Source organism: Neolamprologus brichardi, chromosome 12 (genome assembly GCF_056152115.1).
Source record: "Neolamprologus brichardi isolate AB-2024 chromosome 12, ASM5615211v1, whole genome shotgun sequence".
In the NCBI taxonomy this organism is placed as follows: Eukaryota; Metazoa; Chordata; class Actinopteri; order Cichliformes; family Cichlidae; genus Neolamprologus; species Neolamprologus brichardi.
The window spans coordinates 29,770,861-29,798,342 of record NC_142115.1 but is presented as its reverse complement, the minus strand read 5'-3'; the positions used below and the strand labels follow the sequence as shown (position 1 = coordinate 29,798,342).

The 27,482-nt window shown below is 39.1% G+C and overlaps 2 protein-coding genes across 7 annotated transcripts; both read right to left on the bottom strand.

Moving 5' to 3' along the window:
* Positions 1-836: 836 nt before the first annotated feature.
* slc75a1 (solute carrier family 75 member 1) lies at positions 837-8,533 on the bottom strand. Of its 2 annotated transcripts, none has more exons than XM_087848756.1 (13): positions 8,411-8,533; positions 7,041-7,222; positions 6,485-6,581; positions 6,271-6,374; positions 5,995-6,153; positions 5,609-5,800; positions 3,352-3,454; positions 3,142-3,253; positions 2,948-3,056; positions 2,738-2,828; positions 1,755-1,802; positions 1,571-1,660; positions 837-1,453 (listed from the first exon to the last, which is right to left on the bottom strand). In XM_087848756.1, the coding sequence occupies exons 2-13, from the start codon at positions 7,191-7,193 to the stop codon at positions 1,350-1,352; spliced, it is 1,362 nt and encodes a 453-aa protein (XP_087704882.1). In that variant the 5' UTR covers positions 7,194-7,222; positions 8,411-8,533; the 3' UTR covers positions 837-1,349. The 2 variants fall into 2 exon arrangements, with proteins under 2 accessions (XP_087704882.1, XP_087704883.1); XM_087848757.1 differs by having other exon boundaries at positions 7,041-7,219; positions 8,411-8,513.
* Positions 8,534-9,623: 1,090 nt separating this feature from the next.
* On the bottom strand, positions 9,624-27,083 carry LOC102780303 (zinc finger protein 462-like). Of its 5 annotated transcripts, none has more exons than XM_087849302.1 (11): positions 26,943-27,083; positions 26,563-26,627; positions 21,526-26,500; positions 21,172-21,437; positions 20,471-20,589; positions 19,982-20,113; positions 19,602-19,845; positions 18,818-18,960; positions 18,490-18,713; positions 12,273-13,500; positions 9,624-10,926 (listed from the first exon to the last, which is right to left on the bottom strand). In XM_087849302.1, exons 2-11 carry the CDS (start codon positions 26,577-26,579, stop codon positions 10,790-10,792), a joined length of 7,485 nt encoding a protein of 2,494 aa, XP_087705428.1. In that variant the 5' UTR covers positions 26,580-26,627; positions 26,943-27,083; the 3' UTR covers positions 9,624-10,789. The 5 variants fall into 5 exon arrangements, with proteins under 5 accessions (XP_087705428.1, XP_087705431.1, XP_087705432.1 ...); XM_087849305.1 differs by having other exon boundaries at positions 21,526-26,477; positions 26,943-27,037; XM_087849306.1 differs by having other exon boundaries at positions 21,526-26,477; positions 26,980-27,035.
* Positions 27,084-27,482: the final 399 nt, after the last annotated feature.

Genomic DNA, 27,482 nt, shown 5'->3' with positions numbered 1-27,482 from the left:
CAGAGTGAGACTGTATGGGATGATAAATATGAAAAAATGTTCTCTCTCTGACTTTTTGGACCAGGGACAAGGATTTCCATGTTTAAAACGTTTCTAGACAGCCAACTGTTAATGTCATCAGTGCATCAGTTTGTGAACAGAGGTTAGATCATCAGAAAATGATAAGTACAGCTGTGTACTATCTGTGTAAGTATGATAGGATATATTGCGATTCTTTATGATAGTGCCAAGGAGGAGCATGTAAAGGTTAAAGAGTAATAGACCAGTAACAGACCCCTGAGGAACCCCTGATTTAATTTCTGTTACACTACAAAAGCCATACGTTTGTAAATCAGCCATAAAACTAACCACACCTGTTTGGGTCTTGTGCTTACATGTTAATTTGCCCCATGATGAGAACCGGTTAAGAACCTGAACTGTTAAACCAATTGAATCACAAAGTCGTTGACTAAAAAGTCACACATAATATATCAAATTTAAGTTTCTTTCATATCGTACATGGAGTATAAGGATTTTCATGGATGGTGCTTACACTTTCCTTTGTTTTAACTGGACTTTACATTTATTTTAGTTTTCTTGATATGAAAGCATCGAACTGTGTATACTATGTTCAGAATAAATCAAGTTAAACTCAGATTAAAAAACAAAACTCATGAAGAATTTCCCTTTTTTGCATTTACCAAGAATAAAGATTGTAATCTTTATTTTTATATACTAAAAAAATATCAAAAACATATCTTACCTTTAAAAATGTATTTTAGATACATGTTGTGAAGTAAAATGTATGCAGCAAAAGCATTAAGTAGACCCAAATACTAAAGTATAAAGATGTTGATCAAAGCTGTACTTGAGTACAGTATTTAATGTGTAGTTCACATAGAATGAATTAGAAAAAATATACAAAAGGTTCAAAGATAACTGTTCATTGCCATGGACTGATGTTTTATTCGCTGTAGTAAAGAATAGAACATCAAAAAGTTTTATGTGTGTTAATGCTAAAGTATCCTTCGCAAAATAGAAAATCTTAGTGATTAATAAAATACAACATTACAAAAATATCTGTGCACCAGGAGCACTAATATCACATGGAATTCCTTCTAACCCACCCAGTCTACAATACACACCGGTCTATATGAACACACAAACAACATTATGTTCATTCATTCGTTTTGGCATTTGTACCATCTTCTCATATCATTTTGTTTCATTTTTTAATCTTTGGCCAACGGCATGGAAAAGTAAACATCCTATTACTGTGAATTTAGTGCTTGCTTTCCCAGAAGATGTAAACATCATTGCATTAATGTAGGTAATGAAACACAAGGTTTGTTTTAAAGTCTTTAAGTTGCTCATTCCTCTTTTAGTCTCCTGGCTATGCCCAGAAGAGCTAAGGGCAAGACGAAGGAGGCCGATGTGATAAGAAAGCAGGTCTGTGCTCCAGCAATCCAATACACTGCAAACAAATCAGTTAAAACAAAACAAATATGAATATATAACAAATAATTCAAATAGCACCATTTCAAGAGAAAAGCAGCACTATGGAATAATCCTTTAGTTTCAGTTTCCTCACCTGAGGAGGACACAACTGGGCCCAACGCTCTGGCCAGGGCGCCCAAACTACGCAGAATCCCCATCACAGTGCCCTTCTGACTGGCTGAGCCTAGAGGAATCAGCAACAGTGGGTTTCAGCAACAGTATCAACATTATAGCAGGATCAAAATATTTTTGATACTTTGATTTGATAAAAGGCTCACCATGGTCAGAAACTAGAGTTGACAAGCAGGGGACAACTATGGCAGCCGCTGTAAGAATAGGATACATAGTACGTTGGAACAATTTTATAATTTAGGGACATTTAAGTAAAATGCTATATAGCTCAATATCATACAATACAGTAACAATCTGATATTTTGCTTCTTAGAAAAGCTAGAGGACGACTTGATAAGAATAACACGAAGTATTTAAGCTAAAGTGATATCCTGTTAGGGAGCAGACTAAAAAAAAAAAAAAAGGATCCCTACTTTAATATGCACACATATTCTGATCAAAACAACGCCTAGATTTCTGGACTTTGCATCAGATTAAGTATCAGGTTAGACACCATGTTTCTAAAATTTCGGGGGCCAAATATAATAACATTAGTTTTATCTCAATTTTGAAAATGAATGAAAAATAAATCCAGACATCCAGGCCTTTGTTCTGTAAGACATATCTGTGGTTTAGCTACATAATTTGCTATAAATATAGCAGCATATAATCTGTATATCAATGAAAATGTAAGTAGGATTTACTAATGATATTGTCTAAGGGAAGAATGTAAAATGTAAATAGAAATGGTCCCAGTACAGAACCCTGTGGAACTCCACATGAGTATAATTCATTCTGAAATTTGACTGAAACTCTTCAGATAAACCACTCCTCTGCTAATGACTGCTTGACTATATTATAGTTGTTCATTTAAGAATTTTTGAAATAAGAGAAGGGATGGGGATTGGTCTATAATTACTTAAGACAGCTGGATCAGGCAAAGTCTTCTTAAGCAATAGTTTAATTACTGCATCCTTGAAAGTGTTCTTGGCAGTGTTCTTCTATTTTAAGAGTGTACTGTCCTGTTATGTATTTTGGCAGTAGTTTATCGCATAGTTTTTAGATTTATTTACACATTCTTGGGTGCTGTCAAGACAAGACAGATGAAACTGAGTTACTGCATATTTTGAATACAGTAATTTTGACTCACCAAAGGAATACAGTGACAACCCAATGTACAGCATTGTTACATTCCACGATAACCCAATGATTACAAAGGCTGGGATCAATGCAATGATTGCCTAAAAAAAGGAAAAATGGTTCAGTAAGGTAGACATTTGTGCAGTGATTTATCCTGTTCCATTAACACTAACAACGGCATTAGATCAGTATTTGTCATGCAAGCAGTTGGTGACTTTACCATACGAACAGCCCTGATGTGCTGCCCAGGTTTTATTCTGCGAGCATAACCACCCTGGATTAAAGCCATGATGACACCAATAAAGAAAAACATCTTTCCCTGCTCCATGCTGTTAGAGAGAAAAATATAAGGTTGCTGTTTGTCAGACTTAAAAGGGAAACTCAGAGTACACAGCCTTCTCTTTGAGTTTATACCTTGTAAACTGGAAACGCTGGTGAGTAAGAAAACTTAAGGTGAACTCCAGACCAGAGAACAGGAAGAGGTAGCAGAAATAAACCAGCCCCAGCACTCGAAGGCTTTGCATTCCTGTGAAACACAGCCCAATAGTGCAGCACTGTGTTAAGGTTTATTCACTCTTTATAAACGGGACAATCCCAGATGAATGCAGTGTATACACTACTCACCGTTTCTTGAAAGTTGATCTTTTTTCTTACTAACAGCTGCAAAATAGAACAAGGATAATGGATGCAGCAGGTCCCTGCAGTCCCCACAGCCTGAAGACAAAGCCTAAAATGGAACAAGAAAAATGATCTGCATCTCTCTCTCAGTGAATAATGATTTGAAAAAAACAAAAACAATGCTGTTTCTTCAGCATTTTTATTTAATTTATTTAATTTTTCTGCGGTGGGTAGGTGAAAACTGAGAAAAATCAGACATGTTCAATCCGAACAGTGATCACTGTCTCTTTGAAACATTCCTCGCCTGGTGGTTTCAGGGATGTTGCTCAATCTGGAGAGACATGCATATAAATCATCGCCTTACTAATAAGGTGGTGTACACAGTGGATCAGCAGCCATAGACCTGTCCAGACATGCGTTAAGTGGAATGACAAAAATTGCTTAAAGTACACCTCATAAGGTTTTTGAAAAACTTTCATATAATTTCTGCTGAAGAAGGAATAAAGAGGATCGAAATACTCTAAACATCAGACATCAGTATATCCTGTGTTTAGCAATGTGCAACAAAGATATAAAGCTTGTTCAAATGTAATTTAAATATGACATGTCTGTTGGGGTGGGCACAACGGTGGCGCAGTGTTGCCTCACAATGGGAAGGTCCTGAGTTCGACACTAGCACCTGGACGAGGCCTTTCTGTGTGGAGTTTGGATGTTCTCCGTGTGTTTGAGTGGGTTCTATCTAGGTTCCTCCCACAGTCCAAGGACGTGCAATTAGTGGGGTTCTGAACTGCCCAAAGGTGGGTGAATGTGGTTGTCTGTCTCTATGAGTAAGCCTTGGTCAGATTGGCAACCTGTCCAGGGTGTACCCCGCCTCCTTCTCTCCCTATGGTAGCTGAAATAGGCTCCAGCCACCTGACAACCCTGATAAGGATAAGCGGAAGAAAATGGATGGATGGGTGTTTGTTGGCGGTGGTCTGACTATTTCAGAAATGGATGATCTACTTTAATTTTCACACACAACCATCTTTAGGGTTTTCAGACTATGGCTCAAAAAGGACAAATTACTCAGTGAGTGGCAGTTCTGTGGATTAAAATCCAAAAGCTAGAGAAGAATGGCCAGACTTCTACGAGCTTTTAGGAGCACAACAGTAGCTAAAATGACCACTTACAACCAAGGTACGTAGAAGAATGCACAACATGTGGAATCTTGACGCAGGTGGGCTAAGGCAGTCACAATTTGATTTAAACAACATGAAGGAATGGATTCATCCTGCAGTATATCATGATTCAGGCTGGTAGTGGTGGTGTAATGTGTGGGGGATAATTTTTTGTACACAGTGAGTATTGTTGCTGACCATCCCAGTCTTACTACAGTGTGCACATGCTCTGATGACTGATTAAAGTAGTTCACTGAACTCAAATGGACTCCAAAGTCAGCTGATCTCAATCTAACAGAGCACCTTTGTGAAATGGCGGTAGTGAGATTCCCACCATGTATGTGCAGCTGACAAAATCTCCACCTGAAACGGTGTGTTCTCCTGTCAGTATGGACCAAAATCACTGAAAAGTTTTTCCAGCACCTTGTTGAATTTATGTCTTGAAGAATTAAAGTAGTTCAAAAGGAGGGCAAAGGATGGTCCAGCACCCAGCAGCCTGTTACCTTAGCTCAGCATGAAAAATTGAAAACATTGGGAAACAGATAGTCACTGATACTGGTACTGATATTGGCCCTTATTGAAGTACTTTGTATTTAAGGTGTGTGATACTTCCTCTTCATGGGGGAAAAAAGTACTTTTTTACTACACTAAATATATTTTTCAATCATAGCAATCATTTTTAGAGAAACATATTGTAAACACAATACAAATATATGGTTACATTGTTTTTTCTACTGTTAGATCAGTATGTTGTCAAATACAGTGGATGTCCTTACATGGCCATTTCAGACAAACGGCTCTGGCAATTACTAAAGCGGTCTAACCCATCTGCTGTTGGGTAATAGGGAAGGAGAACTGAGCTAAAGACTTCTTGTTTGAGACAAAGCTCAGTGTAAGATAAATGAGCACTGTTTTGAACTGTGAGTCATGGAAATCTACACAATTGTAGCATAATAGGTCAACTTTAAGTGAAAAAGTTTCATACTTGTTCTACCACAGGGTGTTTTGGGAATCCATACAGCACAACTGATGGCTGGAAAATGTATGTCTACTGTTTAAAACTGCATTTAGTTCTGTTTGTATTAGCAGGAGTGTTTCTAACTAACCTTGACGTCCTTTGTTAATGTTTCTGGCAGCATCAGCCAAATAAAGAGCAGATCGGCAGCGCTGAAAGCCAGGGCGAGCAGAGCTGGAGTGAGGTAGAAGACATTTCCTGTTGCTTTAGAGGTGATAGCAAAGTAGGCGCCCATCAGAGGCCCCACAGTGAAGCCCAAGGAGAAGGCAACGCCGATCATGGCCTGATTACAACAGAGGGAAACAGAAAACAGAAAGACACTTTATTCATCTATTCTCAATACATGTGAGGGTCATGCTAAGCTAAGTGTACTGATAACAAAAAAAAAAAGCATGTATAAATATAACACAAAGTAATTTTAATTAATTTCACTTCAACAAAACATTTCCTGTAATGACCACAAATATTTCTGCCTACCATTCCTCGGTTCCGTGCTTTCGGGCACGGCAGGTCGGCTATGATGGCAGTGCAGAGGCTGACGTTGCCCTTACAAATGCCCCCAATTACCCGAAACAAAAGGAACATGCTGAAGCTCCGGGAAACAGCCCAGACTGCATAGGAGGACATCAGCCCTAACTGAAACACAAGGCACCCAATTAGATGTGAATGAGTCAGCTCTGGAGAAAGGGCTTTGTGTTTTCTTACAGCACGAATAGTGATAAGCAAAACTTTAAAAAGTGATGTTTTCCTCACTGTGCTGAGCATAAGCAGGGGTCGCCGGCCATAGGAGTCTGACAGAGCCCCGGTTACAGGTGATGCCAGGAACTGTAGCAGAGAAAACAGTGAGCCAATCAGACCTGTAGGGGGAAAAAAGCAGCATTATTAAACCAATGAGCCTGCAACACTGAAAATATAAATTTGACCTTAATGTTGAATAAATCTGATGTTTAAAATTAATCCAATATACCTCCAAACAGGACACTGTTGTATTTCTTTTCCAAAGGAATCCCAACAGCTTCCCGGAACCAGTCCACAACAGTTTGAAGAGACTGATACACACCATCCTGCCCACACACAAACAAAGCATCACAGAGCTATAGTATAAATACCAGCAAAGTGGTCGCTTCACCGTGACTCAGCAGGCGGATTCAGGCATGGACTAATCTAATCACTCATGAGTTTGTTACAGTTTTTATGGAGGAGATTCTTCAAACAAAACCATCTTTGTTCGTTTCTTCACAATGTAGAAACGGTCTGTTGAGGGAATTCCATTTAAAAAATCCCATCTAACAATTTTCACACTGCAAAAAAAAAAATGTCTTCAGTAAACACTGTTACCCTTTGATCATCACTGGCAGGAAATAAGGCTGCTGGAATCACCTTCAAAGTTGTAATGCTTTTAACCTGTTTCCTTGTCATGTATAGCAGGCTTTTCAGCTTAATATCTGCTGTGATTTTAAAAGTGCCTTTACATGATTATACTGCTATAAATAAATACATAAATAAATAAATGAAAGACCAACCCCGCTTTCTGCATAGTGATCCAAAATAGAAGGCAGCAGAGGTAGAATCAGAGTGAATCCCAGCAGGTCCAGCAGCAGGATGATAAACACAATCTTGATGACCTTTGTGGAGAAGTTGCCTTCATCTTCCTTGGATTTGTTTACGGCTGACATTCTTCCACCTGATAGTGTTTATTTTCCTGCTGTACAAAGAGCAGCACTTTTGATATAGTGTGTTAAAATGCCCCTCGTGACTTTTCTCAAATAACACAAACAAGCAGAGCCATCCTTAAAAGAAATTCACCCTTAAAGAGTTACTACTGTAGGCTATCCCGATCAAACTGAAGCAGTTTCTTTACTTTTCCTTGAGTTTCTTGCTTTGTACAAATCATACAAAATCATCATTTAAGTACTTTTTCCTTTTAAATAAACTGAATTACTGCAACTGAAATAGGTCTCTATTTCTCTTATCACTTAAATGTGTAGGTACAGTACCTGTACCATGTGTATTTTTAAATCTATTTTATTTAGTTAAATTTAGTAAAATAATGTTTATTCAGTTACTCAGTGTGCTGACATTTTACTCCAACTGTGGAAAACAGAAATAATCATTCATTCAGATAAGCAGGAGCATCCAGGGCTGGGTCGGGGAGGGCATCCAGCATCAAAGCAGAGCCATATCAAATATGGGATCCATCTGCTGTGGTTACCCAATGTGAAAGACGGCGCAGGATAATACTGTTATCAAGTGCAAAACAGCGTTTAAGTTGCATATTTTGGTTTCAACAACTTAAAAAACGAAATAAAACTGAGAAGGTCGCTTTTACCCCAAAGGTAATTACAGTAAGTATCACTACAGTGTCCCAGAGAAGTATACTAAAACACTTAAATACTCAAAGAAGCACCTGAAGACGGTACAATATTCGAGTAGCTGTATTTTCGCGTTAAGGTTATAAAGATGTGGACACTATTAGTATGTAAAAAGAAGCGTTTCCTGGACTGGACAGGTTTAAAATACAAAACGTTTACACCAGTTTATGCCGGTAAACGTGTAATTACCGACACCCTTGATTAACCACATCTACTTACAGTAAGTAATCAGGAAACAGAGGGAGAAAAAACGTGTTGGTCAAGGAAGGAGGAAACAATTCCTGCAGCCTTCCTCCCCCGAGCAAATCCACCTCAATTTGTATGAACTTAAAAAGCATCAACACACAAATGTGTTAGGTTGTGCTTTCAAATATTTTCATCTAAAAGCACAAAACACGTTTCTCTACATGTAAATGGTTTGGATCCAGTGGTAATGACCAATATTTATCAGCATCGCATTTTTCCCTCGATTTTTCTCCCTATGTATTTCTTCTAATGTCACTTTAACACGTTCAACTTACCCAGTGTGCGCAGAGCGGTGGACTCAGAGAAGCAGATCAAAGTGAGGACAAGTTCACCTCGACCTGGCTCATCAGTCAGTCCATTATTGAGTACACACCAGGAAGCGGCGTCCTCTTACATTTGGATGACAAGAGTGTGTCGTAACCAACGCAAACACAAGAAAATGCTGCCTTCACGTGACCCTCGTAAGCTCGTATTTTCGCCTTTCTCCCTCGTTAAGGTTTTTCTGTGGTGGTCCAACAAATCTTTTGATTCAGTGCGTCAAAGCAGTGCTTAGAGAATTTATTGAAACAGTAAGGCTGTAATGCCATGTAGTTCACTTTGATGACTGGAATATAATCAAACAGTGGCATGGCCAAACGTTGTATTGTCCTATTAACACCATCACTGGTGGCAGAGTGTGCCATAAAAAATTGGAGGAAACTGGAAAAGTGAAAAGACAGCCTTTTAGTCGATCCATTTTCTGTTCGCTGATGCCTGGCTGAAATGGTTTCAGTGGCTGTCAAGAAGCCATTGGTAGAAAACAGGGAGAAAATGCTCAGTATGCCAAATTACACAAGAACTGGGCTGAAAATCAGTGACAGAAGTCCTTATAGAGGGATGAATCCAGATGTGAAATGTTTAGTTCAAATTGTCAATATGTATAGAAGAGGTTATGGTGGAGGTGCTGTCATGGTTTGGGGTTTCATTTCAGCCAGTGGTGTTGGGGATCTTATTATAAAGGTTTTGATCAAACATGGAAAACCATGTAGGAAAGCATCTGATTGGCAATAAGAAAATTTTTCACGAAACTGATCCCCAAACACACCTCCCATGCAGTGAAAGAATATTGGGATAGAAAAAAACCACACACACACACAACTGAACCCAGTAAGTCATGGATTTTCCTTCCCAGAGCCCAGAACTTAATATTACTGAAGCAGTGTGGGATTATATTGACAAAGAACAAAACCAAAGTCAACAAACATCCAAAGAATTACAAGAGAAGCACTCAAGGGAACAAGGCACCTAGCCTTGTTCCCTTGAGAGTTTAGTTTGTGTTGATGAAAAAAGGTGGCCATACCAAGTATTGAATTTCAGGCTCATCAGAAATGTCCAATCAGACTTTTTTCTCGGTATACTGTATTTCTATTTTCACATTTTTATAATTTGCTACACCCATTTCCTATATCCACATCAAAAATTAAAAAAAAAAAGAGGGGTGGGTAAGCCATTTGCACAGTATTATTTAGCTAATGTGCACATTGCTCTTTAAATCAAGACATTTGAAATCAAACATTTATTGTTGTAACCAGATTATATTTTCTTAATGCACTATTTGATTTTTGCTACAGGGCAACACTTTTAATACAAAGCATCCATGTTTTATAATACAAGGATATGAACCCACGTGGTCTCATAATACATTAACTTTTTAAACTTTAACTCTGTTTCAGTCTTCTGTAAATGTCCCTGATTAGTTCTTGGTCCAGCCTGCGTCCGTTTTTTGCTGTTGTTCAAGAAATTGAAAAAAAAAAAATGGACCATTTATTAATCATTTATGACCTATTGTGCACGAGTCTGTGTCTTCAGATGTACTGCCTTTTCTGACACCAGTGACATCTACTGTAATAGCAAAATTAACTAAAAATGTTTAAATTCACCACTTTCATAGAAGGCGCCACTCTAAGCTAGGAGGAAAATAAATATCAGGTGCTGCAAACACACTTTAAATTCAAAACAAATTGAAGTATAAAAAAAACAAAACAAAATTTCGTTAACATGGAATACCAAACTAAATACTGATATTTTACTGTCAATTATTTTCCTTTTCAGTACAAAATACACAATAAAAGTGTGTTGAAATACCAAACAACACCCGAAGGCAGCATTTAATTAACTTTCTGTTATGGAAGTTGGTTCAGTTCTGGTATTTAACTCTATGTAAACGTTTTCATGTAAAATTAGTTCACAGTGTAGAGGTTTCTGCAGATTTTACAGTAATAACTTCTCATAAATAATACCTCCCTGCACAAACTACAGGAATAAAAATGAAGTCTGGATGACAGTTGATCACGGCCATTATCCATTAGTGTTTAAAAAAAAAATACAAAAAGAAATTCTAAAGATTTTAAATACAGTGTGTCACACATAATACATTCACCATATTGGTTCAAAGTTTTATTTACTGAATCACACCTATGTTTAACAGCTTTACCATAAAATCATTTTATAGGAAAAGGTTTAAAAATGCACAAAAAAAAGGAAACGTAAATATGTAAACGTACAGTTAGATAAGATATCAGAATAACAAAATCTAAAATGCGTAACTCAACACAACACTGGAAGGAACTTTCCATAAAATGGAAACCCAAATAAAAAAAACGTGGAAAAGACTGTTAGATTCCATGCCGCATGACGTGACGCTTCAGTTCAGAGCTGTTCACCAAGTTTCTTCCACAGAACTCACAAGTAAATCGTTTCTGCTCTGTAAACGAGGAGCACAGGACTTCAGCAGGTTCTTGTGTTGTTGTATCTGAGGGAGGGGACAAAAGAAAACAAATCAACAACGTAATTATCCCATACCGAAGATTCCTCAAAATCTATTTATGTTCACAACCCAATACTTACCTACAGTTAGTTATCACAAAAAAGTCGATAAAAGCTCAGAAAAAGAGTAAAAAATTACCATTAGAACTTCTAAAATACTAAAAAGGAAAGATAAGAAAAACTGAAACCCAAGAAGTTCTCATATTTTTTGCTTGAACGACTAAATAAACAATGATCACACAGATAGATCACCTCCTTTGAATCACTTTTTATCATCAGATTTGTCTGTAATCACACACAGTCCTGTTTTTTTTAATTTAATTTTTCAAATTAATATTAGGAATGCACTAAGATACAGTCATGTGAAAAAGAAAGTACACCCTCTTTCAATTCTAAGGATTTACATATCAGCACATAATAAGAAAATATAACAACACTGTATGTATGTAATACACTATATGTATTACATATATTACATTTATTTAACAGAAACTCAACCAAAATGCAGAAGCAGTGTGTGAAAAAGTAAGTACACCTTATATTCAGTATCTTCTAGAACCATTCTTAACAGCATTCATCGTCTGTATGACTTTATCAGTCTTTACAACATTGCTTCAGTTCAGTTTGAGGTTTTCAGGCATTCATTTAAGCACAGCCACAGTCCTGTGGATTGGAAACGAGCCTAAATCATCGCCCCTCCACCACCCTGCTTGACAGGTGCTGCAAGGTGCTTGTGCTGTTATCCTGTTTGGTTTTCTCCAAACGTGATGCTTTGCAGTATCGCTAGACATCGCTATTGAAGCCTTTAGAGTCCCAGATGTAGCTCTTCTACATATATTTTTTTGGTTTGTCTGAGCATCTTCGCCTTGTGCATTGTTTTATCACACACGTGAATCAGACCAATGAACTGCCAGACAATTTGTTTTCATAGAGGTCACCATACTTGCTGATGATTGTAGCATCTGGCTGTTACTTACCTTCTTACATCCTATAGACGCAGCAAAGATGGCCTTTTTAGTTTTTCCACACTGCTTCTGCATTTTGGCTCATTTTTTTGTTAAATTATTAATGACATAATAGTTCATCTTTAATTGTACTTATCTAAAGTCCTGACACATAAAACCTTACAATTCAAAGAGGGAGCACTTTTATTTTCATAACTCTATCACTGATATTGCCCAATATCTGCATTTACCGTCTCTTTTTCTGTACTTTAAACAAGTGTTAAAGTGTACTTAAGTGTGTACTTTTAAGTGTACTTAAAATATGTGTTTTGCTTACAAAAATGCACAAAAACGAATCTTTTAATTCACTCTCATAATTTCTTTTTACCTTCATGCTCTTGCAGACAATCATCCTCCTTTATCCCGTCGTGGTCACCAGGCGCCTGATCTTGGTGTCGTTCCTTGTCTTCTGTGAGCATCTCAGATTCTTGTTTCTGCTTCTGCTCAAAAGGACCTTTCTCTTCTTCCTCCTTGAAGCATTCAGGAGAGTGCACTTCCTTCTTCAGACATTCTTTCTCAAGTACTGGTATTTCTGTGCAAGGTTTAGGTTCCTGTTCACTGCTTTGCTGAGTGTGCACTTCTTCCCGCTTTAATTTTGTAAACGAGACACCTAAAATATCGCCGGTGATCATCTTAAGTCGTGCACAAGTGGGCGGGAGGGTTAACATATGTCTTTCAATTTTTAAACTCTCCTTTGTCCTCGTGTTATTTACATGTGCAATATTTAGCTTTGTTAAGGCTGAATTTGCCTCTATACCAACTTGACTCTTTGGATTCTGGAACAAAGGGAAGTTGCTCTCTTCAGCTAATGGGATATCACTTGCATCACTTGCCTCAGTGCCCTTCTCCATCTTAACCGTTTTACCCTCATCTGCCTTGTTATGCATCTTGCTGTCATCATTGGCCAACTGTAAGATATGATGCAGTATGTCATCTTCTACCTTTGCCTCGATGTTCAGTGTTTTACGCTCAAGTGCTTTAACGTCTTGCTTTTGAGCTGGTGTTTCTTCATCCACTTTGAAATCATTTCCTGTCTCCGTTTGTTGTTTGTCTCCAGATTCTGTGAATTTAGGTTGGGCTTGGTTTTTATTTGTCTGCCTCTCTTCCTCTGGATTGCCGTAATCCTCACATGGGGTATCTGTAATTTTCACTTCTGTTACACTTTGTTCCACATTTCCTGTCTCCTGTTCTCTTGCATTCTCTAGCAACACAATCTCTGCTTGTTTTTGCAGCTCTTGTTGGACAGTAGAGTTTGGTTTTGCATTTTCATGTTGAATGTCTGATTCGGAAGTCTCGCCAGGACTTTCTCCGTTGGTTTCCTGGCATTCCCTGATCTGGAGTGCACTTTTCTCTGTGGTATAGTTTTCCTCCAGGTTCTCAGCTTGTGGAACCTCATCACAGTCTGCAAAAAGGTCCTCCATTTCTACATCTTCTCTGTCCTCATCAAGCTGGTCCATGTTAGACAAATGTTCCTCTTTTGTTACTGGCACATTATCAACGCTTGCCTCCAGCTGATCAAGGCTCACCTGACCCACGAGTTCATGATTCCTCACGACCTGCATAGACAGAATCAAGGTCCAAATTATGATACACTTTTCCAACACATTATATTGGGGTGGGGGTGGGGCACTGATGATGTAGAAGCCTGAAAAACTAATTTATCAAATATAATACACTTGGAGTTATGGGGTTGAGATAAGACTCCCAGTCCTATAGTTTATGGGAAGACAGACATGACATGGTAAACACTTTCGTGGTGAGTTTATGGGCTTAGTCCCTGATTTTGGAGGCATACTGAATAAAAAATGGTAAATGGCCTGCATTTGTATAGCTCTTTTCTAGTCCCTAAGGACTCCAAAGCGCTTTACACATCCAGTCATCCATCCAGTCATCCACCCATTCACACACACATTCACACACTGGTGATGGCAAGCTACATTGTAGCCAGAGGCGCCCCAGGGTGGTAAAACATTATTACAACTATTTTGCAAATCATGTTTAAATTGCTTAAAAATGTTGGATTATCTTTTGTCTGCTTACTGCATAGAGATAGCAGTTTCACAGTCAGTCCCTCTCCTTCTCACCACATCTTATTCTTTGAAACTAAGATGGTTGTGGTGAAAATGCTAATCTTGGGGCATCAAATTACAATTTCAGAAACCAACGGATAATGTCACAGTAGTTGTCCATCTTTGACATTACCTATGGTTTAATCCCTGTAAATGTAGCACTTTTCAATAGCCAAGGAATTGGGCTAGGATATGCACTGCATCACTCCATTAGGCACAACCTTAATCAATCTAAGGAGCTTGCAAAGAAAAGCGTCTGGACTTCTTTGAGTTGCTTGAAGACGTTTCACCTCTCATCCGAGAAGCTTCTTCAGTTCTAAGGGTCAAATGGTGGAGAGTCCCAGATTTAAACCCAGTCGGAGTTTCCCCCCAAAGAGGGACAAAGGACCCCCTGATGATCCTCTACCTAATCACATGAGCCAAGGTGTAAAAGCGGGTGTGGGTCACAACCAGCCAGGGTTTCGGGTGAGCTCATTGTAAAACCTGGCCCCACCCTATCATGTGATTTCCTGAGGTCAGATGGCCCAGGATGCGAGTGGGCATTAAGGCATCTGGGAAGGGATCTCAAAACTGGATTATAGATGGCAGACAGTTGGTGTCATAAACCACCGCCTCTGTTCAAAGATGCTCGCTCACAGTGGACGTATATGGCTTCTTTCACTCCTCTTTCAAACCATCTGTCTTCTCTGTCCAAAATGTGAACGTTGGCATCCTCGAAAGAGTGTCCTTTGTCCTTTAGATGCAGATGAACTGCTGAGTCTTGTACCGTGGAGGTGGCTCTTCTGTGTTGTGCCATGCGCTTGTGAAGTGGCTGTTTGGTCTCTCCGATGTAGAGGTCTGGGCATTCCTCGCTGCACTCTACAGCATACACCACGTTGTTAAGTTTGTGTTTAGGAGTTTTGTCTTTCGGATGAACCAGTTTCTGTCTGAGTGGGTTGCTGGGTCTGAAGTACACTGGGATGTCGTGCTTGGAGAGAACCTTGAGTTTCTCTGATACACCGGCTACATAGGGGATGACAATGTTGTTGCGTCTGTCTTTCTTATCCTCCCTCGCTGGTGTCTGATCGTCTTTTCTGTGCATCTTTGCTGACTTTATAGGATTCCACTTCTAGGATATAAGGATTCCACTTCTTGTCTTTTGATTTTGACCCAGGTGTCGTGTACATATCTGTACCAATGGCTGGGTACTCTCCCTTTAAAAGAGCCAAGAGCATTTCTTTCCACTTCCTCCATGTAAAGGTTGGCTCTTCAAGCAACTCAAAGAAGTCCAGACGCTTTTCTTTCCAAGCTCCTTAGACTACGATAGAGATGGCACGATACCACTTTTTTATGTCCGATACCGATACCGATATCATAAATTTGGATATCTGCCGATACCGATATGAATCTGATATAGTCTGTTTTTTTAATCAATAAAACGTTTTTTAATATCTTGCTGCATTTTGTATAAGTTTATACTCAAGTTTAAATAAATAACAACACTAAATCTATTCTGTTATACCTGTATGTAAAAAATACACTACACCCAAAATATTTCATAGTTCAGCAACACTGATCAATCTAATAAACTTAAACCTGCTCCATCCTCCCTATTCTGGTATTTTAAAGAGTACTTAGCAGAAATATTAAACAACCTAACTAATAGGGTTGCAAACTCCCAGCAAAAAAAAATAGGGAACCACCCTCCACCTCATGATGCTTAATCGATGTAATCAAATTTAATTTGATGCAGGGGGAAAATGCACAGAAATAAATTATTTTTCAAGAATAATTAAATAGATTCAACATCTTTCTTCAACAGATTTGCAGACTGCACAGATGGTTCCTTCCCAAAGGAAAAAGTAGTATAGCTTACTAGGGTATATTAGAATTAACAGTTACTATATACAGTAATGGACTTATATATATATTTTACATCAGATTAAAACTTTGGGTGTAAGAGTCAGATAATTATTTATTAAAAGCTTGACATTTTAAATGAGAATAAGAAAGAAAAGTATGTCTTTGTGCCCCCTTTTCCCTGTTCATGCCCTATCGGCCCCCCTGGCTAAACTTTGCTAGATAGGCCCCTGCACAGTTACCAGCCGTCAGCTGCGTAGAAAAAGATCCTGGTGTAGAAAGTAATATTAAATAAATTCTAACAACAGCTTATCAAGGTTAAACGTGCTGCTGTTGTTCAGCCGCTGGTTTCCTCTTTCTGGTGAGAAGTGGGCCAAAAACAAAGAAGAGAGACGGACTCACGACAGAAATGCCGATCAGCTGATCATTGATCAGTTTCACGATTGAAGTGGGAGCAGGAGAGAGAGAGAGAGGCAGTCGCTCCATATATTGGTTGTTAAGCTTAAGGCTGGAATGCTTTACAAACATTCAGAGATGAACTTACACACTTGCTTTACTTCTCTCTGGGATAACTGCTGGTTTGGTAGCACACAGCCGCTCTATCACGTGACCACACTGCTGCAACGTGCTACGGTTATGAGCCGAGTTAGCAAGTTTTGTGAGGTGCTTTTTTGATATTTAATGGTCCATCTCTAGTCTAGAGATGGACCGATCCGATATTACGTATCGGTATCGGTCCGATACTGACCCAAATTACTGGATCGGATATCGGCGAGAAATAAAAAATGTAATCCGATCCATTAAATATCAAAAAAGCACCTCACAAAGCTTGCTACACGGCGTAACTCTGCTCATAACCGTAGCACATCGCAGCAGTATGCGTCACGTGATAGAGCCACTGTGTGTATTTGTAGTCTTGCTAGCAAACCAGCATTTCATCTCCGAGGAAGTTTTCCCAGAGAGAAGTAAAGCAAGTGTGTAAGTTCATCTCTGAATGTTTGTAAAGCATTCCCACGTTACAACAGATATATGGAGCGACTGCCTCTCTCTCTCTCTCCTGCTGCTACTTCAATCGTGAAACTGATCAATGATCAGCTGATCGGCTTTTCTGTCGCGAGTCCATCTCTCTTCTTAGTTTTTGGCCCACTTCTCACCAGAAAGAGGAAACCAGCGGCTGAACAACAGCAGCACGTTTAAGCTTGATAAGCTGTTGTTAGAATGTATTTAATATTACTTTCTAGACCAGGATCGTTTTCTACGTAGCTGACAGCTGGTAACTGTGCAGGGGCGGATCTAGCAAAGTTTAGCCAGGGGGGCCGATAGGGCATGAACAGGGAAAAGGGGGCACAACGACATACTTTTCTTTCTTATTCTCATTTAAAATATCTAGCTTTTAATAAATAATTATCTGACTCTTACACCCAAAGTTTTAATCTGATGTAAAATATATAGAAGTCCATTACTGTATATAGTAACTATTAAGTCTAATATACCCTAGTAAGCTATACTACTTTTTCCTTTGGGAAGATACCATCTGTGAATTCTGCAATTCTGTTGAAGAAAGATGTTGAATCTATTTAATTATTCTTGAAAAATAATTTCTTTCTGTGCATTTTTCCCCCTGCATCAAATTAAATTTGATTACATCGATTAAGCATCATGAGCTGGAGGGTGGGGGGTGGTTCCCTATTTTTTTTTTTTTTGCTGGGAGTTTGCAACCCTATTAGTTAGGTTGCTTGATATTTCTGCTAAGTACTCTTTAAAATACCAGAATAGGGAGGATGGAGTAGGTTTAAGTTTATTAGATTGATCAGTGTTGCTGAACTATGAAATATTTTGGGCGCAGTGTATTTTTTACATACAGGTATAACAGAATAGCTTTAGTGTTGTTATTTATTTAAACTTGAGTATAAACTTATACAAAATGCAGCAAGATATTAAAAAAACGTTTTATTGATTAAAAAACACACTGTATCGGATTCATATCGGTATCGGCAGATATCCAAATTTATGATATCGGTATCGGTATCGGACATAAAAAAGTGGTATCGTGCCATCTCTACTCTAGACTACGATGACCTGGATGACTGAGAACCTTCGCAGACACAACCTTAATCAATATTAAACCGATTTGTGGCAAAGTTTTTGGACTACAAAAACATTCAGACTAAAGGAATCAAATGGCCCAGTGCCAATGTCTCTGTAGCGAATGTGATATGTGAATAAAACCATTCTTTTGCAAAAGTAAGTCCACTGTCTATATGTAGCTTGTGAAAGTGATGCAGTGCTACTAAACAAGATGCATGGTTGACATTTAAAAATGTCATTCTGATGAATTCTTTATGTTCATTTTTATATATCTATTCATATTTTTAGGATGTATGCTCCCACTCTCTTTCGTTGGCTACTCCCTTCAAAAATCAGACATGTTGACGTCTGACATCTAATTGCTGCTTACATTTTTTATAGGCTTAAATAACTTAATTCAACTTCCTTTTCGCTTGATTTTCTAAATCTTCATGGTTATGACAGCAGTGTGTAGAACAGAAGCACCGTCCGCCCATCAGTTAAAGAAACAACGTTTTTTGACCCAAAGGAATTTCAAGGATGCAAAGAAGGCTTTAGAGAAATCCTGACCTGATGCTTATCGCTCAGGTGTGCCTCCAAATCACTCAGCTGGGTGCAGTCGAAATAGCACAGCCGACACTTGTAGGGTTTGATGTCATCGTGCCTCATCATGTGCAAACGCAGGTTTTCTGGGCTGCCACTGGTGAAAGTACATTTGTGACAGCGGAAGATGATGCCTTGAAGGTAACGTGACAGTTTGGGGCGACGAACCTCTATTGGCACTACACGTTCCTCTGTAAAGAAAAAAAAAAAGGAAAAAAGGGAATGCTTATGTGACAGCGTCAGGTATCGGAAAGCAGAACACGTTCCTACAAATCCTGCAAATGCTCCAACATACCACGATGCAAGACTATGTGATCAATCATGTTGTTCTTGTTCTTAGTTTGGTACAGACAGAAAGGGCAGCAGAGGTCCTTCTGATGAGTAGGCTTTGACTGGCAGGTAGAGTGACCCGTCTCCATGTGCATTTCCAGAGTTTTCCTAATGACAACAGGAGAAATCAGTGATAACATTGCAAATATGTCGGTGTTTGGTGACAACTCCTGTTGAGTAATGAGTAAAAATGACAAATTCAAGATGTCTGTCAAGTCAAATACCTCATAAAACTCATCCAAGTTATTTCCATACATCTAAAATAATTGACAACAATGTCTAAATCTGAATAAAAGAAGCTTCTTCTTCAAAAAGGGTTCAAACAGCAGATAGCGCGGCATATTTGATTTAGCACACTTTTATGCCAGGTTCTCTTCCCGATGCCACCCCAAAGGGATTTGTGTCTCCTCCTTGAGGCAAACCAGGAATGCATTATGTCACCTGACTATAGAAACTAGTCAGATCCTGCACCTCTATGATGATGCAGAATTAAAAGTATCAATTATTATTATTACTCATACTAAATGAAAATGCGAGAATAAATGCAACATTTAAAACAAATGTGAAAACGAATATTTACATAAAAATATTCATTTATGTACATTTTCCATTTTCGAAAACAAAAGCTAAATAGTTGAAGCTAAGTAGTACAATTTGCAGATTTTTAGTAACACACTAAATTTTATTAAAGAAAAAAAAGCCAAAAATCTTTTGTACACACAAAACTACAAACTCTTGCAGCATCTTACCTTAAACCTGTGAAAAAGTTGCAGTCTTTACATCTGAGGATTTTCTTTCCATGCCGATTTAGGTAGTGCCGCCGGATACTAGACAGGTGTCCAGTGCTGAAATTGCAGAACTCACAGTGAAGCACGCTGTTCTCAGGTAATTTTGAAAGTTGCACGTTCACTTTAGATTTGATGCTGCTGTGTGCCATCATGGTGTAGTGGTTTAACTGGCGCCGCACATCTGGGGGCTCCAAGTACAGAGATCCTGTCAAAGTTTCAAGGACCCACAGTCTGTTAGTACTGCTACAAAACCAAAAACTGTTTGTTTTATGAAAACCAAGACCACGTTTACAAAAAAAAAAAAAAAAACACACACACAAAAAAAACATGAGATGACTTGCCTTTAATCAGTTCAGGTCCCTCATCAATTTCAGGCAAGCTGTTCATTTTCTCTGATGAATTAGAGGACTCCTTATCAAACCTCTCTTCACTCTCATCTTTGTCTTCAGTCTCAGCTGCAGCCATGATGAGATCTAAGCATTCAGCAAAAGAATAAACAAATGAAAAATGAAAGACATAAACGCAGACATAAAGCCACACGAAATCTCTCAAACCCCTTCTTGTGAAAGATGTGGCTGTCTTTAAAACTAAGCCAAAACCATCCCAGTCTGAACAGTTAAAGTCAGCTTCTAATATAAAACGCACCTGTGACAACTCATATTATCTTGACCAAATCCAGTATACAGAAAACGTATCCTAATAATCTACAACAAAAGACTAATTTTAAAAATTCTGATGATTTTGAAATCAATGTTCGCAGATCAAAGTCAATGCATTTGACACTTAATGCTCATAAGATACCACTGGTGATGTTACAAATGAGTTCTTACCATTATGCTTTTTCATAAAATGACTCCTCCAGAGGCCAAAGACTGTTGTCCGATAGGTACAGCAACTACACAGAAAAGGTCTCAGAGTTCCAGATTTGTGGATGAGATATTTGCTAATGCTGGTGAGGTAAAATGAAAAAAAAAGGTTTACAATCATTCAACTCTCACAAAAAATACAGCTTGGGGTGTTTGGGACTTGCTTTAACGAATAAAGTAATCAAAATTCAATTTTAACAAGCCTGCGAAAGATACATTAGTCAAACAGAGAGTAGATGAAGTAACTCCTATAATCTGTAAAGGAGGTATAATTTCTCTACTTTGGTTCTCTTGTCGGAAAGCCATTGGTTCGATTTATGAGGAAACGGTCTTCTTGTGCAGTTTAAAGTTATACAGGAGTGGATAGAGGTGGAATTGAGGAAAGCGGGAAAGGGGAGTCTAACTTTTTATTTAACCAGGAAGTGAAAATCTTGAGATAAAGAAGCTTTTCTGCAAAGGTTTTCCAATACCCAGATAGGCACTGTACTTTTTCAGACTAAACAAGACCAACTGCTAAAATTTCCATTTGGCTATGTTACTTTTTAAGTGAGCCCACAAAAAAAAAAAAAAAAGCGTGGCAAAATGGTGTGACTGCTTTAATAGTATTATTAATACTTTTTTTTAAGTTTAGTTTTTAACAATAAAAAAAAGCCCAAAGTTCTTACTTGTGTTTTAATCCAGATGTGGAGCTATTGTCCAGTTTCTTGATGGCTGCCAGGGCTGCGTGGCTGTGCTCATGTGAATGCAAGCCTTTCAATGACATAAACATCCGGCCGCACTGTTTACACGTGTGTTTGTCTCCATTCGATTCTAGTTCTGGCTGCTGTACATCAGAGAGTTCTGATGTAGCAGCGCTCTGTACTGGTGTTCCGTTCCAACAATTAACCTCGTTCACAGTTTCCAATGTGGTCGTTTCGTCTTGCCTGCAGGGCTGGAAAAAAAAAATCACAGTAATGGTCAAATAACACAAGTAGATCAGAAGACAAAGAGTGTAGACAGGAATTACAGCATCAACTTACCTCGCTGGATTCTTGCTCTAGTGTTGTGCTAATAAGCGACTCCTTTCTCTGCACAGCCTTGGCCTTCTCTAGCATCCTTGCTCTGTGGCGATCCATGTGATAACACACCTTTCTAATCCCATTTAATTGTGTGTTGCAGTGGTCACATTTGTAAACCCCTGTGGTTTTCTTTTTCGTTGATCCTAGTGACACCACAGTAAAGTCCAATTTCCACTCTGAGCGGTGAAAAGTACTATAGTGGTCAATGAGCAGCTGTGACGACTCGAACGTTAATTCTGGACATTTCAAACATTTAACCTTTGTGCTGTTGCCTGATTTAAGTACGTTGCTGGGAAAGTTCCATTTACGCTTATTATATTTCTCAAGAAGTTTGTAAATACTGACTGCATCCAATTTGTGAGTATTTTTGTAGTGGCACTGGAGGTATTTTCGATACAGTCCTTTATAGGTGCACATCTGGCACTTGTACAACTGTTTGTTGCTGCGGAGGCCGGACAGCAAAGTTGACGGGGATGCCTCAGGAGTTTCCGTTTGTGGAGCTTGTCTACTTTCCGCAATGCTTACTTCTCTCGAAGTTTTGTTTTTCACAGAGGCATCCTCCCGTGCTGAGCCCTGAGATGTGTGAACCGGCTGGCTTTCAGTGTCAGTGTGCTCATACACTTCTGTGTCATGATGAACCCTCTTACAGTGAGCATTGAGTTTTGTCAGTGATCCATGGATTTGTGAACATTTTTTACACAAGTACCCTCTTTCATTAGAACCTTTTCCTAAAGTACAATTGACCATGTTTGATACAAAGACTTCACCTGTCTCAAGTTCATCTGCCCGGACTACAATTCCTGGATGCTTCATTTGACAGTGAGTGAGGGTCCCGTGGTAGCTAGCATTCACATATGGACACTTTGGACACTTGTAGATCAAGAGGCTTTCTTCTGCTGTTATGCAAGACTTAAATGTCTCAGAGGCTTTTTCTTGTTGCTGAGTTGATGGGTCTTCAGACGGCGATGGCGCTGTCTTCTTGAGAGGCTGTTTGTATATGGGCACGTAGTATTTTAAATAAGCCTCCTTTCCATGCGTCACTGCATAGTGGCCTCCAAGATGCTTTTTCCTGAAGTAAACTTTAGAACACAGCACACATTTGTATACGCAGTCCTTTGAAATAGTATGCTTGTGGTTAGCAAACAAATGGCGACCAAGAGCAAGTTTGGTGGTGCATGTGTAAGAACAGTGCTGGCAGTTGATCACGGCATAGATTTTCTTGCTTAAAAATGAAGTCTTTGATACAGATCCATGTGTACTGTAGGCTTTAGATAGAAGTATTTTACTTTTAACTAATGGCTTAGGAGCAGATTTGGCCGTGCTTTGTGCTGTGCTTACACCAGTCTTCTTGTGGTCTCGCTCGCAGTGTTTGTTCAATTTATCCAGCGTTGCGCAGATTTGCGGACAGGTTTTACACATGTGTCCACAAAGTTTCAAAGTCTCACCAGGAGGACTGCTTTTCTGGGTTTCGTCCAAATTTTCAACATACACCATATCCACATGGAGACTATCGGCCCTGGATGGGAGGTTGGGATGCTTCATCTGGCAGTGAGTGAGAACACCCTGATAAACGGTATTGACGTAGGTACAATACGGACACTTAAAGACATGCAGACGTTTTTGGAGCTTCCTTTTTGGTTTTTGTTCTTGTTCAAATTTTTCGATTACAGCTTCCGGGTGTTTCATTCCACAGTGAATGTGGAGACCGTGTTTGCTATTAAAATTTGCAGAGCAGTAAAGGCACTTGAACACTGTGGAGGACGCCTCTGCTTCATCCTGTGATTTACCAAACTGGTAGGAGTCAAATGAGCCAGGTCTGTCACTTTGGTCTTCCACCCGCCAGCTTGCGCTTGTTTTCTTGGAAAGTTTTGCACTCAAAGGATGAACCGTTCGGTAATGGTGTGCCAGATCTGACAAAGAGTTAGTTTTAAAAGAGCATCTTTTGCAAGATAAACCAGCTTTATTTTGTCCAGATCTTTGGGATATCAATCTGTTTTCAGTGCCATTGCCTCCACTCTGCTCTAGATCAGGCTTCTTCTTTTTAAGAAGGACCATTTCAGGACCGGCATATAACCGAGTACTTACATACTCAACGCAGGGGACACGTCCTAGGTGGCGTTCCTGGTAGTGCTCATAAACTGCTGCAGCTTTTTCATGTCTGAAAACACAGAATTCACAATAATAGCCGGGCTCTAATGATCCTTGTCTAAAATAATATCTTAAAATATCTGTGACTGTACGCTTTACTTTGTGAATTTTCCTTAAATGCGTCTTCAGAGCATATATCACGTCAGTATTGTATGCGCATCTGTAACAGTTCAGGGACCTCTTTGTGTGTGGGGTTGTCACCGAGGGTGTTGCTGAAATGACCAACGATTTTGAATGCTTCTTTGTTTTCTTTTTCTTATTCATTTTCATCTTGAGGATTTCCTGAGCAGCTTCTTCATTTTGAGTGGATGTTAGAGGAGATTTCTGTGCCTGATCATGGATCTTAGATGTATGCAGAAGGACTTCTGAAGGCTTCGCCTTAAATCCATGATGTGTTTTGCTGTAATGGCGCATTACCTGATCCAAAGTACTATGCCTGTAGTTACAAAAGTGGCAAAAAAATGCTTTTTCTTCACCTTCATTTATTATAGGAAGAGGTAGATGGGAAGAAGAGGAATCCTTTGCATTTGCTTTCCTGATTTCATCATGGATTAAAGCTGTATATTCAAGAACACACTTAGTGCTGGAATTACACTTTCGATGAATCTTAGCCTGATGGTTAATTACTCCTTTTATAGATGGATTTCCGAAGTTGCATTTGTGGCAGTAAAACAAGTTTTCTGGACATGCGTAGGACTTGTCCTGTCTCGCTCCTGTTTCTGAGGCATCTGCTGTGTAATCCTCCTTATACAGATCTTCTTTTTCCCTGCACATCTTCACTTGTTTACTAGTATTAAATTGGGAAGATGAAGGACTTTTTGACATCTTAGATTCACTCTGACGTTTCTGCATCTCAGCACTGTACCATAGGACATCATCAGTACCTATTGGTGCATCCATAGAATGTTTTGCATTGTGATGACCAAGGATACTCTTAACCTTGGTACTTGTGTAACTGCAGAACTGGCAGTAAAATGTTTCATTTGGTAAACTGGATGAGGAAGTGTCCAGTCCAGTAGTAATTTCATTAGTAATTTCATTACTGGATTTTGTTGGAAACTTCGAAGATTCCCCTTTCGTGGTTTGGGAAGATTCTGAACGATTCTTACAGGGTTCTGGTGTGGTCTCTGAATGATCTACTACAATCACAGAATCTGAACACTTCTCAGATGTCATCTCTGATGCTGCATGTGATGTGGGACAAGCTGACTGTTTGATTTTATCTAATGTGATTACTTCATCTGGGTGGCTTTTTTGGTAGTGAACATGCATAGCAACAACTGACCTGTGACTAAACATGCATTTCTGGCATTTATACAAGGCCATGTCTGCTCTTTTAGAGGAAGAATTTTGGGATGTGTGGGCACGCTCAGGAGAAATTCCACCTGATTTTTCTAGACTCAGCTGAGACGATTCCTCTTGGCATTCAGACATTGAATATCTGCAGAACAATAAGGAATTCTCCACTTCATATGTTGCATGCTTTGCCTTGTAATGTTCTTTCAAGGACTTCAATAGATTGGTAGTAAATTTACAGAGAAAGCATTTGAAAACCAAACTGAGGCCACATGATTTCATGGCAAATACATCTGGGGCATCTGGATGATTTTCCAAGTAGTGCCTCTTGAGGTCAGCTGTGCTTAAAAACTCAACTGGACACTCCAAGCAACGAAAGGTGGCACCGTGATCACTTGCGTCCTGAATGTAGACAGAATTGTATCTGATATAAGGGTGGTCACTTTGATAATGGGCAGAAATTCGCCTGATGCCCACGTCACTGTAGTCACAATGTTTACAAGAATACACTTTTGGCGCGTCTGCCTCGTCTTCATCTTCGCTGACTTCAAATGAAAACTCATTGCTGCTGGATGACTGCTGTCTACTTTCATTTTCTTTTTCTGTGAGCATCTCTTCGTTATCCAACTTGGCTTTTTTGACAGGATGACCTTTTGAACTTTTACCACTGGATCTCTTCACAGCACTGTCAGGAACAGTTTCTTTTCTGAATTGTTCCAGAGTTTTAGATGGTGTCAAATCAGTAGTCAAGTCAGTGTGCAAAAAATGGTACGACTTACTTCCGGTGATATCTATCACAGACTTTGCTGTGACTTTAAACACACCACTACTGTTTGGACAGGAGCTTGAAGGAGATTCCTGCAAAATGATAGTTCCTTTGGTGCCATCAGCTAATTTTGCAGCAGTCATTGTATTTGATTCAGATGACACTGAGAAGTACTTCGTAATGGTTTGCAATGGTCTCTTGTAGGTTTTCAGGTCCTTTAACATGCATTTCCCTTCTGAGGTAGAAATATCTGAAAGAACTGATGGATCTTCCAATGTTCCTGCAGCTTCATTGTTCTGGTTTGCTGAAATGACACTTAAAGTGCTGTCGAGGTTTTCTGAAATGATGACACCTCCTGACACGTTAGGATTTTCTGAAGTTTTGTGACACAGTTCCTCGTGTTCACTGAAATCATCCCAACTACAAGCTTTAAAATCACAGCTCTGGCATTTAAAATTATCTCCTGAACTGCTGCTGCTGTTCTCTGTGTTGGCTTTGTCAGTCCCAGGGCATAAACCAGCCTCTCTGAGAGAAGTTTCTGTATTGAGGCCATGCACCTTGTTGAGGTGTTCAAAAAGGTACACCTTGGATTTGAAGATCAGCACACAGTGACTACAATGGAAAGCCTTGACTTGGGATTCTTCAGTGACTGCTTGGCTGATGACTTGCTTGATGTGGCCAGAGGTGGAGCACTCCACTGTATCTGAGGGGGCAGGCAACAGACCACTATAGATCAGATTAGGTCAGTATCTATTCACAAAGACATTGCATAGCTCTGTGATACATACCGTTTTCCATCTTGCATGCCTCTTTTAACCCACAGCCTTACACATTAAGTGACACACCTAGACAACTGAAAAAACAGATTATTTTTCTCAAGACACAGAAGCAGCACAACATAATCCGACGCTACTTCGTTACCCGTTATTAAGTTAAACGCACAAGTGAATACTTAAAAAAGAGAGCGAGATTGTACGCTTTGCTAATATTATCTTTAAATATAGCAGCACAAAGAACTCAACACCTCTATTTAACTTTCAGTGTAGCATATTCAACAGGAAGGAGACGTAAAACGAGTCAACCGAATAAACAGATCCTACCTATTTTAACAAAATGCCGAGATGTGCAACTCGCTAAAGTGCGCGATGCACGCAAGGTTTTTACTCACGCATGCACACAAAAACAGGACAAGGCTTAGGAGGCACCGTTTTGAACCGCTGCTGGAGGTCGCATGAACACGGAACACGTTTCCGCCATTTTTCCCGCGAGTGTGACTCTCCCTGGCCTGTGCTTCCGCCACCGCAACAAAACATCTTCACTTCCGTAGAAGTCACCAACCCTTCAAAATAAAACTACTTGAACCTACCTCCGCTGTGTAAGTAATTAAAATATCAGTTATAATGTTTTTTTTACCAGCAGTTACACGAGATTCAATATAACGACAGGATATTTTGGTTTAATACGAACTAGGATTTCTTAATTTTATTTTTTTTAATTGTATCAATTTGATTAAAAAAATGTGTGTTTGTTTTTTATTTGTTAATATTCACGGAAAAGTATGGAGTTTGTTGTTGTTTTTTTTACTTCCACGCTTAGTTTCATCGTGAAATCTGGGGAAACAGTAACCGGAAGTGCGTAGATTTCATGCCTTAACGCCAAGCCCCCTTTTAAAAGTCTTTTTTTGTTTTTGTGATGGTGTTGTTTTCTG